The 19,973-nt window shown below is 35.6% G+C and overlaps 1 protein-coding gene across 1 annotated transcript; it reads right to left on the reverse strand.

Annotated features, from left to right (window-relative positions):
- Positions 1–3,830: 3,830 nt before the first annotated feature.
- On the reverse strand, positions 3,831–4,837 carry LOC103680613 (olfactory receptor 14K1-like). The gene has a single exon (XM_008710113.2). The coding sequence runs from the start codon at positions 4,797–4,799 to the stop codon at positions 3,831–3,833; it is 969 nt and encodes a 322-aa protein (XP_008708335.2). The 5' UTR covers positions 4,800–4,837.
- Between the last annotated feature and the right edge of the window lie 15,136 nt (positions 4,838–19,973).

Here is a 19,973-nt window from a genome sequence, read left to right on the forward strand (position 1 = left end):
ATGTTAAAGGAGAAGTTATGGTCGGAACTAAAGATAAGTCAAAGTTTGTTTATATATGGACTTTCTGCATAGGCATCACTTAAAACAGTTGCAGTGTGTTAAATCACTTTGCTTATTAGAAGGGATATATATGTGTTTTCTTTTTATCAACTATGTATATGAGTCTCACTAGAAGAGCTATCAAAACTATTTCCATCACCTATGTACAAGGATTTATACATTGGGGGGTGCCTGCATGGCTCAGTTGGTTAAGCATCTGTCTACAGCTCAAGTCATGATCTCAGGTTCCAGGGATCAAGCCCCGCTCTGTAGGGAGTCAGCCTGTCCCTCTGTCCCTCTCTCTGCTCTTGTTCTCTCTCTCAAATCAATCAATCAATCAATCAATCAATTAATTAATTAATATTTTTTAAATTTTTATTTTATTATTATTTTTAAAGATTTTATTTATTTATTTGACAGAGAGGGCAAGAGAGCACAAGCAGGGAGCAGTAGAGGGGGAGCAGGTAGCCTGATGCAGGGCTGGATTCCAGGACCCCAGGATCATGACCTGAGCCAAGGACAGACGCTTAACCATCTGAGCCACCCAGGTGCCCCAATAAAATCTTTTATTTTTTTTTAAATAAAGGTTCTAGAGTTTGGGAAATGTGCAATTAAGTGCTTTCATTATTCTCTATTTCCAGACCTTATTTAAACTAGACTTTGAAATATGGGTATAATTTGGAAAAGCAGGAACTTTCATGATGAGAGTAATATAAAACTTCAGAAGTGCAATGATGAGCCTACAGAGCTTGAAAGGTATTGCTACAGACAAGAAAGTTATATTTTTCATGTCCCCATGTTATGATCCATATATCTGAAAACATGCTACCCATCTTCCCTCAATCTCAGTTTCCCCTTCTGTTTAACTATATTCATGTCACTTCACATTGGTTGGAAGAATTAGTAGAAATGGTGCACATACAAGTGTCTGATATTATGAAGGTGATCCACAGATATTAATTTCCATTTTAATAAGGAGTATGTGGGTGAAGCAGTGAAAAGAATAAACATGACAAGACAGTTTTCTGCAGCAATAAGTGGAAAATAATTTTAAATATTTAGACTATTGGAACTATTATGCAATATTGAAATCTGGAAAAAGTGGGTGTGCAATTTACCACAATGTGAGAAATAGTGTTTGATGCTATTTTCAGAAATTATGACATTATAAAAAAACATTTAGTCCAATATCTAGCATCAACATATTAGATTAAAAAATTGCTATAAAGAAAAAATATCTGGGTACAAAAAATGATTTTTATCAAAAGAAATGAAGATGTAAGAGAATAATCTTAAATGTATAAGTCATTTTATATAATCCAGCATCAAACATATATTGGTCAAATAACTGAAGATCATGACAAAATTGAGTATTTTCTTAAACTGTGAAATTTAGTTAAAATGATTTTACATTAAAATCTAATTTCCAGCGTGCCTAGGTTAAGCATCTGACTCTTGATCTTAGCTCAATCTCCATCTTAGGTTGTGAGTTCAAGCTCCCCACACTGGTGGGGAGCCTATTTTAAATAAATAGGTAAATAAAGCCTATAATAAATAAATAAATAAATAAATAAATAAATAAATAAATCCCAAACCTGAAAAGAACTTATCAGGAGTGTGTGGTTGGCTCAGTCAGTTTAGCATGTGCCATCTACTAGGTCATGTTCTTGGGGTCCTAGAATCTAGCCCTGTGTTGGAATCCCTGCTTAGCATGGAGTTTGATTCTCCCTCTCCAATTGTGTGCACTCTCTCTTTCTCCCACTTGCTCTCTCTCAAATAAATACATAAAATTTTTAAAAAACAAATAAAGAAAAACCAAAATGAAGACAAACAAACAAACAAAATATCAAACTGAACTCCTCCTCTGTCATCATGTACTGAAATTCAGTTCTCAGACACCGATCTGAGTGGCTGTGCAGGGTTGCCTCTCCCAGGGAGAGCAGCAGCAGATGAATCTTGTACATAGCTTTTATTTTGTTTTTATAAGAAAAGTAAAGACAGATACCTCCAAATATGGGAAAGGAGTACAAAGGGATGGCAAATATCTTGAAGCGGCCTTCCACTTTCCCATACCCATAGGCACACAGGGAGTCAGTCGTGGGATAAGGGAGGAGCAGGATGTTTGGCTTGGCAATCACCGGGTGTAGAAATGGGAGACTGAGAGTTACATTCTTCCATACCACCTTACTTATGCCCTGTCCCTGGGGATCTTGGGATCTTACTCCTAACAGACCATTGTGTTCAATAATCTGAGAATAGGAACACAGCTGAGATTTCAGCAGCTTCCACATTCACTCCTTAGGGCTTATAATATATTTTCTAAGAATAACTCCACACCACACCCCCCAAAAAAAAAATCAGTCAAGAAATGGGCAGAAGACATGAATAGATATTTCTCCAAAGAAGACAAAGGAATGACTAACAGACACATGAAAAATGACCAAACTCACTCAGCATCAGGGAAATACAAATGAAAACCACAATGAGATACCACCCCACACCAGTGAAATGGCTAAAATTAACAACTAAGGACACAACAGATGTTGGTGAGGATGTGGAGAAAGGGGAACACTCTTATACTTTGGTGGGAATGCAAATCAGCACAGCCACTCTGGAAAACAGTATGGAGGTTCCTCACAAAGTTAAAAATAGAACTACCCTACAACCCAGCAATTGCACTACTAGGTATTTACCCCAAAGAATACAAACATAGTGATTCAAAGGTGCATATGTACCCCAGTGTTTAGAGCAGCAGTTTCCAAAATACGGACAAATCCTAGAGTCCATCTACAGGTGAATGGATAAAGAAGATTACAATGATGTGGATGGAATTAGAGGGTATTACATTAAGTGATATAAGTCAGTCAGAGAAACACAAATGTCATATGATCTCATTCATATGTGGGATTTAAGAAACAAAACCGAAGACCATAGAAGAGACAGAAAAATAAAGTAAGATAAAAATAGAGAGGGAGGCAAACTGTAAGAGACTCTTAACTATAGGAAACAAACTAAGGGTTGCTGAGGGAAGGTTGGAGGGGGGTATGGGAAATTGGGTGATGGGCATTAATCAGGGCACTTGATGAAATGAGCATTTCATGTTATAGGCAACTGATGAATCACTAAATTTTACATCTGAAACTAATAATACAGTATATGTTAACTAAACAGAATTTAAATTTAAAAATTAAAAAATAATAAAATTTCCATCAGATATTGAAAAGCAAAAGCTATAAAGTGGAAAAAATAAAACATAGGTATAAAATCTAGGATACTAAAATATAAGATAAATAATAAAATGTTACAGAAGATGATAGTTTTGGAGGAATAAAAATCACATACAAATCTCATGTATATGGAACTCAGTACAAGATCCAAATCACTGAAGATGTGAGAGGAAAACCTTCATAATTTCTATATAATGAAGTCAGAAAATAAAGGAGTATAGGGGCGCCTGGGTGGCACAGTGGTTAAGCGTCTGCCTTCGGCTCAGGGCGTGATCCCGGCGTTCTGGGATCGAGCCCCACATCAGGCTCCTCTGCTATGAGCCTGCTTCTTCCTCTTCCACTCCCCCTGCTTGTGTTCCCTCTCTCGCTGGCTGTCTCTCTCTCTGTCGAATAAATAAATAAAATCTTTAAAAAAAAAAAAAAGAAAAGAAAGGAGTATAAAAGAAGATTAATTTCTATTAAAACTGACAATCTGAGATCATTACTTACAGGACTTCATGACATATTGATCTCTAATAGAAGTAATTTCAAACATCTAGTTATTTATGGAATAAAAAAGAAATCCTACTTCCTAACTTCAACTTTAGTCATCTTTCCATTTATTCCACTACTTTTAACCTTCCATAGGACTTTACAAAGAGCTGATTTAATATCTTTGCTCCTCATACAGTAGATAACAGGGTTCAAGGTGGGGGGTACCACAGAATAGAACATAGACGTTAACAAGTCAGGAAGAGAAGGCTCATCAGAGGTTGGCTTTAAATAAGCAATAGCACCTGCTAGAAGGAATGCACTCACCACAATGAGGTGAGGCAAGCAGGTGGAAAAGGCTTTGCACTGCTTCTGCCTGGTTGGGATCTTTAATACAGTGGAGAAAATACATACATAAGAGACCACAATGCAAACTAAACATGAAAATCCATAACAGACCCCAATGGCCACACTGACATTAATAGTCACATGTTTCACAGAACAAGTGAGCTTCAGTAGGGCAGGCACATCACAAAATAACTGATGTATCTTCGTGGACCCACAAAAATTTAAAGAGAATGTCCCAGTTGAGTACAAGATTCCCAAGGCCCCTCCACTGAGCCAGGAGACTAACACCAGCTGGACACAGACCTCTTTGCTCATAACAGCCTCATAATGCAGAGGGTGACAAATGGCAATATAGCGGTCGTAGGACATTGCAGTGAGAATGCCAATCTCAGACCCAGACATTAGTACCACAAGGAAGACCTGTAACACACATCCCAGAAAAGAGATGGAGTTGGTGAAGGTGATGCAGTTGAGGATGGATTTGGGGACAGTGGCAGAAATGAGACACATATCTAAGAAGGATAATTGCCTTAGGAAGAAGTACATTGGAGTGTGGAGGCGTTGGTCAAGAATTGTGAGGAGGATGATAACTAAATTCTCCACTATGGCCACTAGGTAGATCAGTAAGAAGAGCACGGCATGTACCCTCAACAGCACACGGCTCTCAGTGAATCTCAGAAGCAGGAATTCCATCGTTACTGTTTGATTCATCATATTTTAAAATGAAAAGCCACCTATTGAATAAAGAAAAAAAGTTATATTAATATACCAAAATGTTATTTACTTCTTTAATATAAACACATGTATACTTTAGCATTGTGGGATAGATGGAAACTTTAAAATACCAAGATCTCCATATTTATTGTTTACTCAGGTATAAAACAGCTGTAAGCAAAACAGTCCAATATAATTGGACTTAAATTCATTGTGAAAGATGATAAAAATTACATTTCCTTCCCTAACTCAATACTTGAAATTATTTTTGAGTATATTTATTTCAGAAGGAGTTGTAGAAGTGGCTCTACATAATTGTAACTGTAATAAAACACATATTGGTTATGCATAAACATTATTATTGATGTAAATGTTGATGTGGGTTAGAAGTCATGGATGAACTTTCTATTTGTAGCATATTGCAATTTGTTTAAATAATCATTAATGTGGGGCATCTGGGTGGCTCAATCAGTTAAGCATCTGCCTTGGGCTCAGGTCATGATCTCAGAGTCCTGGGATCAAACCCCACCCCGTCTCCCTGCTCAATGGAGAGTCTAATTCTCCCTCTGCCCTTCATCCTACTCATTGTCTCTCTCTCACTCTCTCAAATAAATAAAATCTTTAAAAAATAATCACCTAGTGTTATACACAACTAATGAATCATTGAACACTACAACAAATACTAATGATATACTATATGTTCGCTAATTGAACTTAATAAAAAAATAATCCTTAATGTTAGCTGATATTCTAATATATTATCCACTTCTCATTGAAGGAAATTAAAGCTTATTTCCAGGTTTTCCTTAAAGACATATTTTTTTTGGTGAAAATATCATCAATAGTATTTTCTGTTCCTTTTGCGCAGATATACACTAAAAAAAAAAAAAAAAAACAAAAAAAAAAAAACAGAGGGGCACCTGGCTGGCTGAGTCAGTTAGGCATCTGATTTGGCTCAGGTCACGATCCCAGGGTCCTGGGATTGAGTACCACATCAGGGTCCCTGCTCAGCGGGAAGCCTGCTTCTTTCTCTCCCACTCCCCCCTGCTCATTCTCTATGTAAAATTAAATTTAATTAAAAAATTAAAAATAGAAAGCTACTCTGGTAATTTTAACTAATTGGCTTACAAATGTATAGTACAATTTCCCAAAGAAAAGAACAAAATGTATACTCAACTAATGAATCAATGAACATTATATCAAAAACTAATGATGTACTTGGCTAATTGAATTTAAATTTTAAAAAAGGGAAAAAAACTATACAGAAGATTTTTAGCATACAACACTAGCAAGTATTTAATTAATACAAAAACCCAACAAATATTAGAGATGTCAACTGTATCTAGTGAGAAAAACAGTGTCCTCCCATTTTAAACTTACACTGGATTTATAATCCATGATCACTCACAAACCCCACTGGGGAGACCTGTGGTCATATTTTTGTCCCTCAGATTGTCCTTGTCTTTAGAGATTCTCTTCACATTTACTTTAGCATCACTTCAGTGACAATTTCTTTAGGTCTCCATGCAGCCTCTTTCAACCCCTCACAATATGTGTGGCTGTCTCAGTGAACACTCTAATTGAAGAGAAAAGAAAAAATATATAATAATAATTTTCCTTAACCTCTGTAAGTGAAACTCAGTCTTTGATACACAGGTTCTAATCGAGTACTAGCTGTAGAAACATTTCCTCCACACTTGGAATCTTTCCCGTCAGCATTTCCCTGTTCTCAGTCAGACTTTTGGGAAGTCCCTGTCCCGGAGCCCATCTCTCCTGCATTATCATTTATCTTCCCAATCATCAGATTTACACCCCGTGACATGGAGTTTCTCTTGAAAGCTAAAGGTAGTGGGAATTGATCATCGTTATCCTACTTAGGCTTTTCTACCTGTGGAAAGCTTCTCAATTATCTGAGTAATCCAGGGTCAACACATTGTGCACTGGAACAAGAGCAGTAATTATTCCTTCTCCGAAGGACAGTGAGCCAGATTGAAGGCTCCTTTGTACCTATTCTGATGTTTCTTCTTTCCACCAGGAAAAGTAGGCCTGGACTTTCTATTGATCCTTTACATTGTTTCTGCTACTTACAATGTGATGATTTCTCAACTTTTGTCAAGTTCCATTTTGTTGACCTCTTATTAATCTGTAATTCTGAAAAGTGCAAAATATACATCTAATTTGACCAGTGCTGTTTTTATCTCACAATGTGGACGTAATTTCTTATTAATAAAACCAATATTTATTTTTAACATCTGAAAGCCACCCCCACTGGTTTCACACACAATTATTAGTATCTTATACAACCAAAAATAATTATTAATATTTTAGTATGATGTTTTCCTCTACTTTAATATTATTTCTGTTGATTAGGTTAAATTTATAAACCAGAAGAATTAATATTTCATCATCTTACAGTAAACAGTGCTTTGAAACCACCTATTTCCAAATAATTACTGTATTAATGGGGATATAAATTCATATTTTAATGTAAAAATATGTGAATATAAATATCAAATAATTTAAAATAGCTAATACACAACACAAATGTTCCTATTACTCCCATGGACTTTAAGCAAAGATTTCCCTCTCTACTAAGACGACTTAAAAAAATAAGATTTTTTAGAGTATTTTGATCTCATATTTTTTGAAAAGTAATTAACTGATAGCATAAAATTGAAAAAAATGACAGTGAATAGAACATCTCAAAGGGATAAAAAGACATTAGACATATTTGATTTTTGATTAAAAGTAGAGGGTGATGTCTATATATATACATATATAGTATATGTGTATATACATACATATATATATATATTTATAATATACACAAACAATGGACTTTTTTCAGCTATAAAAAAGAATCTAATCTTGCCATTTACAATAACAGGGATGTATATAGAGAGTATTATGCTAACAAAATAAGCCAGTCAAAGAAAGATAAATACCATATGATTTCACTTATGTGTGGAACATAAGAAACAAAGTAAATGAGCAAAAGAAAAGAGAGAGAGAAAAAGACTCTTAACTATAGAGAACAAATACATGGTTACCAGAGGGTTGGTGTTTAGGAGAACAGATTAAAGAATGGACTAAATGGGTGATGGGTTTTAATGAATGTGCTTGTGATGAGCATCTGATTTCTTATGGAAGTGTTGAATTGCTATGTTGTATACCTGAAACTAATATTACACTGTATGTAGTATATCTACTGTTATTATATATATGCCACATATATGTATGTGTATATATACACATGTGTATATATGTAACATATGCACATGCATATGTGTATATATGTGTTATATATATATGTTATATATATGTATATATATATAAACTAACTGGATGTTTACTAACTGGGATTTGAATAAAAACTTTAAAATGTAAGAATAGCATTCATAGAAGACTGGTGAGATGGCATTAACTTTTTTTTTAATTCCAAAGTAATTTTAGTAGAGAAAAAATAAAAATAAAATAGTTAAGTAATTTGGGGTTTCTGTACTCTTCACAATATTTGCTAAAAATGAAGTCTCATTTTCAAGTCCTAATACCCAGAAAACTGCACATAATTTTCCCATACTCCTCCAGGTTCTTGTTTCATGTGCCCCCAATTTCAATTAACTCACGATTTTGATTGAGTTTCTTTGAGCTCTATACACCAGTGTGTGTTTTCCTTGTGCAGTCTCCAAGTTCTGAGAGGAAAAAGTGTCCTTGATGTCCTGTACCTCTAGCAATCTTTTCTCCAATAAGAGGCAAGGCTCTTAACACAGTTTCAAATGGACCTTTATAGAGTACATGGGATTCTCCCAGGAGGCCAGACTTTAATATGTGCCCACATTATTTTTAAGTTTGTATTTAGTTATTTGAAGGAGAACACAACCCAGAGGGAGAAGCAGAGGGAGAGGCAGACTCCCTACTGAGCAGGAAGCTTGATGTGGGGCTCTATCTTAGGACCCTGAGATCAAGACTTGAACTGAAGGCAGATACTTAACCAACTGAGTCACCCAGGTGTCCCAAGATATGCCTAAATTTCATTTCTCAGATTCTAAAGCCTTTGAGACCCTGCCCTCAACTCCCATCTCTGACCTGAGAGCTGATGCTACTGCCCTTTTCCCAGTGAGATAAACAATGAGTTCTCAGTGGGTCTCATTAAACTATGTAGCATCCCTTTAATTATTTATCATACGGATGTGACCATTAAATTCTAAGACATTCATTTTCTTCTAAGGCATGCAAAAATTTAAATTTAAGTCTGCATGCACTAATCTTTGAGTCTAATCATTTCAGTTCAGTTGCAACGAGAGAAACACTAAGAGACACACGTTTTGGGTTGTTTTTTTTTTTTTTCAAGTCCTTGAGGTACTAATTGTCCTGTTGATTTTTCCTTTACTCTCTTCCTGCATTTAAGCCAGATTCCAGTGAGATAACTTTCCTTCAGATTCTCACTAATGAACAGAAATGCCAGGATAGAAAGTCCCCCAAAGTTTATAATTCTCAACATCTTTAGTGGTTCTCAAATAATGTCAGTGACAGCCTAAAAAGATGTAAGAGTTGTGGCTCCTCTTGGGGCCACCATCATAATGAAAGTCAGCAGGGTCTTATTTATTGTTGGGATAAAGTGGGGTCTATTTCCACATCCTGATCCTGTTCTCCTTATCTTCTAGAAAATATGGAATTTTTTACTCATTTCTGTAATGTTTTACTCTAAATTATTGCCTCCCCAGATATCCTGGAAGATGCAATCTCCAAGTCACCTGTATCTGGTTTCTATCATCTAGGAGTCTCTTACTAACACCACCACACTCATGATGGACTTATTTAGATTATATATGTATCCTTATCCTCATCATTTTCTGACATTATAATGACCTTTATTAAATCCATAAGACATTCCACACATGGACCATCATCATGATAACTTTTGAGTCATTTTAGCAATTTTAGAATCACATGGAAGAATTTGGATTGAAATTTAGTCCAGATCAATGTTTAGAATATTGTTACCCTAACAATATTGAGTACAGTGAGCTATGGAATTGGTATATTTTTTCATTTTTGAACATACTTTAAAAATTCTTTTAACAATTTTTACAGTTTCAGGACAAAATTCATTCACATATTTTGTTAAGTTCATCACTACATACTGGATTTTCTGACCCAAATCTGTGTTAGTTTGCCAGTGGTTCCATAAGAAAATACCACAAACTCATGATTTAAATGACAGAAATTATTTTCACACCATTCTGGAGGTTAAAAGTCCAAGATTAAGGTGTGGGCAGGGTTGTTTCTTCTGAGTTATCTCTCTTTTGTTTTCCTATGGCTGACCTCTTGCTGTCTCTTCAAATGATCATCCTCTGTCCACCATTGCCCATGGTGTCACTCTGTCTTCCTATTCTCTTCTTATAAGAACAACAAAGAGATAAAATCAGGTCACCACATGTCACCATTTTAAGTCAATTATTCCTTAAAAGTCCTATTTCTGAATAGTGTCACATTCTGATGTTCTGGTAGTTGGGAATCAACATGTGAAATATCTGAGGGTACAAATTAATTCATAGTATAATATAAATTAGACTGTTTTTGCTTTCTGGTTCCATTTGTCTGTCTTTACTGCTACAAAATATTCAAATTTTATTATGAATTATTTTTGACAACTTCTTGAATAAGAAGTTCTAGTTGTTTTTTTAAAAATAACATGATTTTATGTACATATTTTATCTGTCAACTTTTTAGTTATTCATTTTCTCTTTCTTTCTTTCTTTCTTTCTTTCTTTCTTTCTTTCTTTCTTTTCTTTCTTTCTCTTCTTTCTTTCTTTCTTTCTTTCTTTCTTTCTTTCTTTCTTTCTTTCTTTCTTTCTTTCTTTCTTTCTTGCCTGATTTCACTAGGTATAATATTCAGTATAATGCTGCATAAAGACAGAAGAGAATAATCTTTCCTTTCTCCAGACCTATAGTATAAAGCATAAAGAGGAAAACTGGAAAATTTGCAAATATGTAGTTATTAATTGGGACTTCAGAAAAATAAATAACTCCTGCACAGCAAAGGAAATAATCAACAAAACTAAAAGGCAAATTACTGAATGGTAGAAGTGTAAAGAACTTGTAAAACTCAACACCGAAAGGGAGCCTTGGTGGCTCAGTCAGTTAAACATCTGACTCTTCGTTTTGGCTGAGGTCATGATCTCAGGGTAATGAGATCAAGCCCCCTGTTGGGCTTCATGCTTAGCAGAGAGTCTGCTTGAAATTCTCTCCCTCTCCCTCTCCCTCTGCCCCTCCCCACTGCTCTCTCTCCAAAATAATAAATAAATAAATAAATAAATAAATAAATAAATAAATCTCAACACCCAAAAAACAAACAATCCAATTAAAAAACGGACAGAAGACATGTATAGACATTTTTCCAAAGAAGATATAGAGATAATAAATAAATAAATAAATAAATAAATAAATAAACAAACAAACAACCAGATGTCAGATACATGAAAAGATGCTCAACATCTCTGATCATCAATGAAGTAAAAACAAAAACTAAAATCAGATATTAAGGTGTACCTGTCAAAATGGCTAAAATAAACAACACAAGAAACAAGTGTTGTTGAGGATGTGGGAAAAGGGGAACCCTCTTACACTGTTGGTGAGAAAGCAAACTGGTGCAGCCACTCCAGAGAACAGTATGGAGGCTTCTCAAAAAAGTTAAAAATAGAATTCCTACAATCCAGCAATTACACTACTAGGCATTTACCCAAAGACTACAATATACTAATTCAAAGAGATACACGCACCCTGTTTATAGAAGCATTATCTACAATGGTAAATTATGGAAAAAAGCAGAGGCTGCATCCACTGATGAATGGATAAAGATGAGGATAAAGATTGGTAAAGATACACACACACACACACACACACACACACACACACACATGAAGTGGAATATTTCTCAGCCATTAAGAAGAATGAAACTTGCCATTTGCAACGATGTGCATGGAGCTAGAGTATATTATCTTAAGGAAAATAAGAGAAAGAAATGCCATTTGATTTCACTCATATGTTGAATTTGAGAAACAGAGGAACATGAGGGTAGGGAGAGAGAGAGGCAGACCATAAAACAGACTCTTAACTATAGAGAACAAACCGAGGGTTGCTGGAGGAGAGGTGGACAGGGTCATGGGTTAAATGTATGATAGCTGGGGTGCCTGGGTGGATCGGTCAGTTCAGCCTCTGACTTGATTTCAGGTCAGGTCATGATCTTGGAGTTCTGACATTGATCCTGGCATTGGGTTCTGTACTGAGTGCTGAGTCTACTTAAGATTCTCTTCATTTGCCCCTCCTGCTTGTGCTGTTCCTAAAATAAATAAAATCTTTTAAAAATTGGGTGATGGGTATTAAGGAGTGCACTTGTGATGAGTACTGAGTATTATATGTAAGTGATGAGAGAGAAGTAATGTTGGAAACAAAATCTGCCAAAACCTATCAACTATGACAAAAGTAGTTCTAAAAAAGCAGTTTATAGCAATAAATGCCTATGTTAGACATAAAGAAATATCACACAAACTATCTTTATACCTCAAGGAATGAGAAAAAGAGAAAAAACTAAGCAAAATAGGAAAAGGAAGAAAATAACAAAGATAAGAGCAGAAATAAATGAGATTAAGAATAGAGAAGTAATAGCAAAGGTCAACAAAACTGAGTTGGTGTTTTGAAAAGATAAATAAAATTGATAAAACTTTTTAGCTAGACCAACCAAGAAAAAAAAAGAGAGACTCAAATAAATACAATGAAAAATGCAAGAGCAGACATGACAAATGAAACCACAGAAATACAAAGAATCATGCTACTATGAACAATTATACACCCTAGACACATGCAACTTATCAAGACATAAAAACATATGAGTTGACCAATAATGAGTAAAGAGAATGGAACCATAATACAATTTCTTTTTTCTAACAAAGAAATGTCTGTGGTGAAATTCATTCACTGGTGAATTATACCAAACATTTAAAGAAAAATTAACCTTAATCATTTTAAACTCTTCTAAAAAATTAAAGAGAATGACCCCTTTCAAATTAATTTTATGAAGTCAGCATTACTCTGATATGAAAGCTGGGCAAGAATATTATAAGAAAGGAATTTTACAGGGCCATATTCCTGATGAACATAGATGCAAAAATCCTCAACAAAATACTAGCAAATCAAATGCAACAACACATTAAAAGGATCATACTTTACGATCAAGTTGAATTTATCCCTGGGATATAATGCTGGTTCAATATACATAAATCAGTCAATAAGATATACCACTTTAAGAAAATGAAGAATAAACACAATGATAATCTTGATAGACAGATAAAACTTTCTCAAAATTTGTCATAATTTCAGGAACATATCTCAACATACTAAAAGCCATATATGACTAGCTTTGAGCTAAAATCATAATGAGCTGTGAAAACTATTTTTCCTCAAAAAAGTAAAACTACTGTATGATCCAGAAATGCCATTGTTAAGTATATAACAGTTTTTATTTTGAAGAGAGGTATCTTCGCTGTCATGTTTATCACAGCATTATTCACAATAGCCAAGACATGAAACAACCAAAATATTTGTCAATGGATTAATAGTTGAAGAAAATTTGGTATATATGTGTACATACATAAATACATATATATGTGTATATATACAACAGACTATATTATTCCATCTTTTCAAAAAGGAAATATTGGAACACCTGGGTGGCTCAGTCACTTAAACATCTGTAGGAGTAAGTTTAGGTTGTTTAGTTGAGATTCTTATTGCTTCTTGTGGTATGCCTACATTGCTATATACTTCCCTCTTAGGACCACTTTTGCTGCAACCCAAAAGTTTTAGACTGTGGTGTTTCATTTTCATGTGTTTCCATGTATTTTTTAAACTTCCATGTATTTGTTTTTTATTTACTTATTTTTATTTCTTCTTTCATTTCTTGGTTGACCCATTCATTTTTTTTCTTAGCAAGTTGTTTAATCTCTATGTATTTGTGGGCTTTCCAAACTTTTTCTTGTGGTTGACTTCAAATTTCAGAGCATTGTGGTCAGAAAATATGCATGGTAGGATCTCGATCTTTTTTTTGCTTGTTGGGGTCTGATATGTGATCTAGTATGCAATCTATTCTGGAGATGCCCCATGTGCACTTGAAAAGAATTTGTATTATGCTGCTTTAGGATGAAATTTTCTGAATATATCTGCTAAGTCCAGGGTATCATCCAAAGCAACAGCTTCCTTGCTGATTTTCTGTTTAGGTGATCTGTCCATTGATGTAAGTAGGGTGTTAAATTCCCCTACTACTATTGTGTTATTCTCAAAGTGTTCCTTTATATTTGTTATTAATAGTTTTATATATTTGGGGGCTCCTATGTTGGGTACATAAATATTTATGACAGATCTTTTTGTCAGATTGTTCCCTTTGTTATGATATATTTGCCTATTTTGTCTCCTTTTACAGTCTTTAGTTTAAATTTGGTTGTCCAATAGATTTTGCTACTGCAGCTTTCTTCTGACATCCATTTGCATGATAAATGTTTCCCAGTCTTTAATCTGCAGGTGTCTTTTAGTCTAAATGAGTTTTTTTAATAATATTTTTATTATATTATGTTACTCACCATACAGTACATCCCTAGTTTTTGATGTAAAGTTCCAGGATTCATTATTGTGTATAACACCCAGGGCACCATGCAATACATGCCCTCCTTACTACCCATCACCAGTCTATCCCATTCCCCCACCCCCTCCCCTCTGAAGCCCTCTGTTTGTTTCTCAGAGTCCATAGTCTCTCATGGTTCATTACCCCTTCTGTTTACCCCCCCTTTCTTCTTCCCCTTCTTCTCCTACCAATCTTCCTACTTCTTATATTCCATAAATGAGTGAAACCATATGAAAAATTTCTTTCTCTGCTTGACTTATTTTGCTTAGCATTACCTCCTCCAGTCCCATCCATGTTGCAGCAAATGTTGAGAAATCATTCTTTTTGATGGTTGAGTAATATTCCATTGTCTATATGGACCAAATTTTCTTAATCCAGTCATCTGTTGAAGGGCATCTTGGCTCCTTCCATGATTTAGCTATTGTGGACAATGCTGCTACGAACATTGGGGTGCATATGGCCCATCCCTTCATTACATCTGAATCTTTGGGGTAAATAGCCAATAGTGCAATTGCTGCATCATACAATAGCTCAATTTTTAACTTTTTAAGGGACCTCCACACTGTTTTCCAGTGTGGCTGTACCAACTTGCATTCCCACCAACAATATCGGAGGGATCCCCTTTCTCCACATCCCCTCCAACATTTGTTGTTTTCTGCCTTGTCAATTTTTGCCATTCTAACTGGTGTAAGGTGGTATCTTAGTGTGGTTTTGATTTGAATTTCCCTGATGGCTAATGATTTTGAACATTTTTTCATGTGTTAGGCATTTGTATGTCTTCAGTGGAAAAGTGTCTGTTCATATCTTCTGCCCATTTTTTTATTTGTTTACTTGTTTCTTGTGTATTGAGTTTGAGAAGTTCTTTGTAGATCTTGGATACCAGTCTTTTATCTGTAGTGTCCTTTGCAAATATCCTCTCCCATTCCGTGGGCTGCCTCTTAGTTTTTTTGATTGTTTCCTTAGCTGTGCAGAAGCTTTTTATCTTGGTGAAGTCCCACAAGTTCATTTTTTTCTTTTCTTTCTCTTGCCTTTGGAAATGTATCATGAAAAATTTGCTGTGGCCAATGTCAAAGAGGTTGCTGCCTATGTTCTCCTCTAGGATTTTGATGGATTCCTGTCTCTCATCTAGGTCTTTCATCCATCTGGAGTTTATCTTTGTGTATGGTGTGAGAGAGTGGTTCAAGTTTCATTCTTTTGCATGTAGCTGTCCAATTTTCCCAGCACCATTTATTGAAGAGTGTCTTTTTTCCACTGGATGTTTTTTCCTGCTTTGTCAAAGATTAGTTGCCCAAAGAGCCAAGGGTCCATTTCTGGGTTCTCTATTCTGTTCCATTGGTCTATGTGTCTGTTTTTGCGCCACTACCATGCTGTCCTTGTGATCACAGCTTTGTAGTACAGCTTGAAATCCAGTAATGTGATGCCCCCAGCTTTGTTTTTCCTTTTCAACAATTCCTTGGAGATTCGGGGCCTTTTCCTGTTCCACACAAATTTAAGGGCTGTCTGTTCCCGTTCTTTGAAAAATATCTTTGGTATTTTGATTGGGATAGCATTGAAAGTGTAGATTGCTCTGGGTAGCATAGACATTTTAGCTATATTAATTCACACATATAGCAGTCTAAATTAATTTGTGGTGTTTAAGTTTGAACACATTCCTTAGTCCTCTCTTCACATTTTAGTCACATGTTGTTATATTTTATATCAATTTGTTGTTTATTCCCTTGAGTGAATTTTTACAGAAATATTCATTGTTACTGATTTTGTGTTTCCTATCATTATACTGTTACTTGTCTTCTCTTCCTTCAATTCAAATGGTCCCCTTTAACATTTCTTTCAGGCCTGTTTTAGTGGTCATGAACTTCTTTAGTTTGTGTTTTTTTCTGGGAAACTCTTTATCTCTGCTTTTTTTCTCGATGATAACCTTGCTGGATAAAATCATCTTGGCTGCACATTTTTCTCACTCAACAATTTGAATATATTATGGTACTCCCTGTTAGCTTGCAAAATTTCTTTGGAAAATCTCCTACTAATTTATGGGTTTTCCCTTATGAGTTACTGTCTTCTTTTGTCTGGCTTTTACATTTTTTTCTTTTTTCACTATATTTTTGCCACTTATGTGTGGAGCTGCTTTTGTTGATTTTGATGGTAGTTCCATGTGCCTCCTGGATCTTGATATCTGCCTCCTTCCCCAAATTAGGGGAGGTTTCAGCTCTTATTGTCCACATAAATATCCTGCTCTTTTCCTCTCTCTTCTTCTTCTTCTGGGGTTTCCATATCTAATTCTATATATTCCTTATATTCCTATAATATGAATGTTATTTAAATATTGTATTATTTATTTATTTATATTAGAGATATAGAGCACAAGCAGGGGGAGGGAGAAAAATTAGCAGACTCTATTCTGAGCACAGAGCCTAGTGTGGGGATTTTGCTACAACCCTGAGATCATGACTGGAAGCCAAAACCAAGAGTCAGATAATTAACCAACTGAAGCACCCATGCACCCCATATAGTATGAATGTTATTACCTTTGATGGAGTTACTGACATCCCTAAATTGATCCTCATTTTGTGCAATCATTTTTTTTCCTCTCTTTTGTTCAGCTTGATTCCTTTCCACTACTTTGCATTCTAGATTACTAGTTCATTCCTCTGCTTCTTCTGTTCTGCTCATTATTCCATCAGTTCTATTTCTCATTTCATTTATTGAGCCCATTTATCTCCACTATGTGATTCCTCCTCTCTGTGGTAAAGGCCTCACTCATGTCTTCCTCTCTTTCCTCAAGTCCAGTGAGTGTCCTTCTGATCATTACTTTAAATTCCTTATCAGGCATGTTACTTGTATCTGTTTTGCTTTGATCTCTAGCCATGGTCTATTTCTATTCTTTTATTTGGGATAAATTTCTCTTTTCTCATTTTGTTTAAGTCTCTGTGACTCTTTCTGTGTATTTGGAAAGTTAGCTATGTCTCCTGTTCTTGAGGGTAATGGTCATATGAAGATCATGTAATGTCCTGATTTGTGGTGTCCCTTGTTCCCCAAGGCCTGGAGATTTCCAGAGTTTCTCCAATGTGTGCTGCATGTGCTCTGATATTGTGTTCTGGCTTCTTTACCTTTCAGGTCAGTCACCTGCAGAGGCTATCTTTGCCTGTTGAGGACAGTTTTGGTCCTGGGCCTGATGTGGTGCATTTTAAGTAGATGTGTCCTGGTTTCTTTGTGAAATAAGACCTGTCACCACCACCAGCATAACCAAGGCTCTACAAAACTCCTTAATGGGGTGATGTGGTGTGAGCAGGAGTTTGGGCTGGGCTTCAGGGGAAGGAGGCATTGTGTGCTGGACTGAGGCAAGTGTGACTGGGAAGGGCACTTCCACCAGGGCATGAAGGGGTGGGGGAGCTTGGTGTGAACATGTTAGGTAGCAAATGTTAGCGCTGAACTGGTTCCAGGAGATGGCCCTGTACTTATGCTGAGGGGAGGGAGAGGGAAATGGTGCAGGCAATTTCCTTTGCTCCAGGAGGGGTCTCTCCATGAATGCTTTTACTGGGACAAGATCTGAAATGAGCAAATCTCCATTGTGTGCTCCAAGCTCTCTTCAGAATGCTGTTCTGTATTGTTTGCCTGCCTTCTCTTCAAGAGCAGAACCAATGTTTTATGTGCTCTATTCCACCTAAACCCACTGATCTTTAAAACCCCAGGCTTTAAGCCCCACTGGTTACAAGAACTCACAAAATTGACTGTTCTCATTTTCCAGTGCAATTACTGTCTGGTTCCATTTTCCCCATCTGCTCTGCTCTGTGTGTTAGTCTATCTGTCACCCTTCTCCATGTACATGGCTCCCTCCCCACTGCAGTAGTCATAATCTGTTTTATTCTTAAACCCCATCTCCACACTTCCTAACTTCTTTGAGTGGCCTTTTCTCTACTGTTAGTGCTGGAGTTTGCTCTGCCAGTCTTCAGGTCAATTTCTGGAAAATTTGGGATAATTGAATGGTTATCTACTTTTTTGTGTGTGGGACAAGGGGAGCCTAGGATCTTCTCACTCCACTGCCATCTTCCCACAAGTGCTTGTATCTTGATAAATAATGATCTCTTTTGAATCAGAGTCAAAATATTATTTTTGTCACTGTATCCTCTATACCTCCCTGTCAGCAGTTTTTATTTCCTTCTACACTTCTATCCATCTTTCTAGTTCTTTTTTTCATAAATATTGCTGTCAGTCTAGTTTGAAAGTGATTAACATAAAATGTCAAGTTATTTAGGGACATACTAGTTAGCCAAATCTAACAAATTTAGGTAAGCCTCCAGTGTATCTTGGATTTTATTGGGGTGGCTGGTTTTAAGCTTGACTATGCATTCTCATTGCACTAAAGTGTCAACTACATCCCAGGAGGATTTTCTCAGGAAATTGTCATGTAATTTGGCCAGATTTTCTCACATAACTGTGACTTTTTTAAGAAAGAGAACCACGAGGAATAAAATAGAAATGCATCACTGAGTTTCCTCAAAGGCAACATGATATCTTCAAGAGAAAGGAAATACCATCATCAAAATACTAGCAGCCATACATTTATATAGCCCTATCTCCCCAAACCAGGAGACCATGCCTTCCAACAGTTTTATCCAGCTTAAATTTTTATGGTTTTAACATCTAAAGTTTTGTGTAGTTCACTCCAAACTTCTCATTGTGGAAACTGAAAGACCTTATTATTTTGCTTATACTTCAGGGTTATTTTTCTTCATTTAATAAGAAAAAGCTAAGGTTATCCATGATTCCATGTTAAAAATATAAGCACCAAATAGTGTAGGCATTTTTTTTTTCCTTTTAAAAAATTTCCCAATAACCTGTTTTGATTTGGGCCTAGGCCTGATTTGTTGTGAACTTGGTGAAATACCCACTGTTTCCAATAGGATACAATTAGATTCCAAAGTGGTTTGTGTAACAAATATAACACCAATATCACCATCAACATTACATGCAAATAAGGGGTGAAATATTAAGTAAATATTGAGGGGTTAATGTCTAAAAAAACCAATTGATTGCATTTTAAATATATTATTTGGGCTGCCTGGGTGGCTCAGGTGGTTAAGCATCAGTTGGTTGGCTCAGGCCATGATCTCAGAGTCCTGGGACTGAGTCCCACATCAGGCTCTCTGCTCAGCAGGGAGTGTGCTTCTCCCTCTCCCTCTCCTCTGTGCTCACTCTTTCTCTCAAATAAATAAATAAATAAATAAATAAATAAATAAATAAAATATTCAGGGGGAAAGATATTGTTTAATTTTATATGGGTTACACCTATAAACATTCATGAATTGTTATTTTATACAATGAGAATTTAATTGTATTATACTACATGCAAATTGCACAATAGAGAATAAAATGAGCAATAAAAGGAAAACAGTTCTTATATTTATAGTAGTCAAATAGTAATATTACTTCATTCCACTCTTAAAGTTCAAATGGATTTCCTTACTCTATTTAAAATCAAAGATAGTTGATGTGCCACT

This window comes from Ursus maritimus, unplaced genomic scaffold (genome assembly GCF_017311325.1).
Source record: "Ursus maritimus isolate PB19 unplaced genomic scaffold, ASM1731132v1 scaffold_5, whole genome shotgun sequence".
Lineage (NCBI taxonomy): Eukaryota > Metazoa > Chordata > Mammalia > Carnivora > Ursidae > Ursus > Ursus maritimus.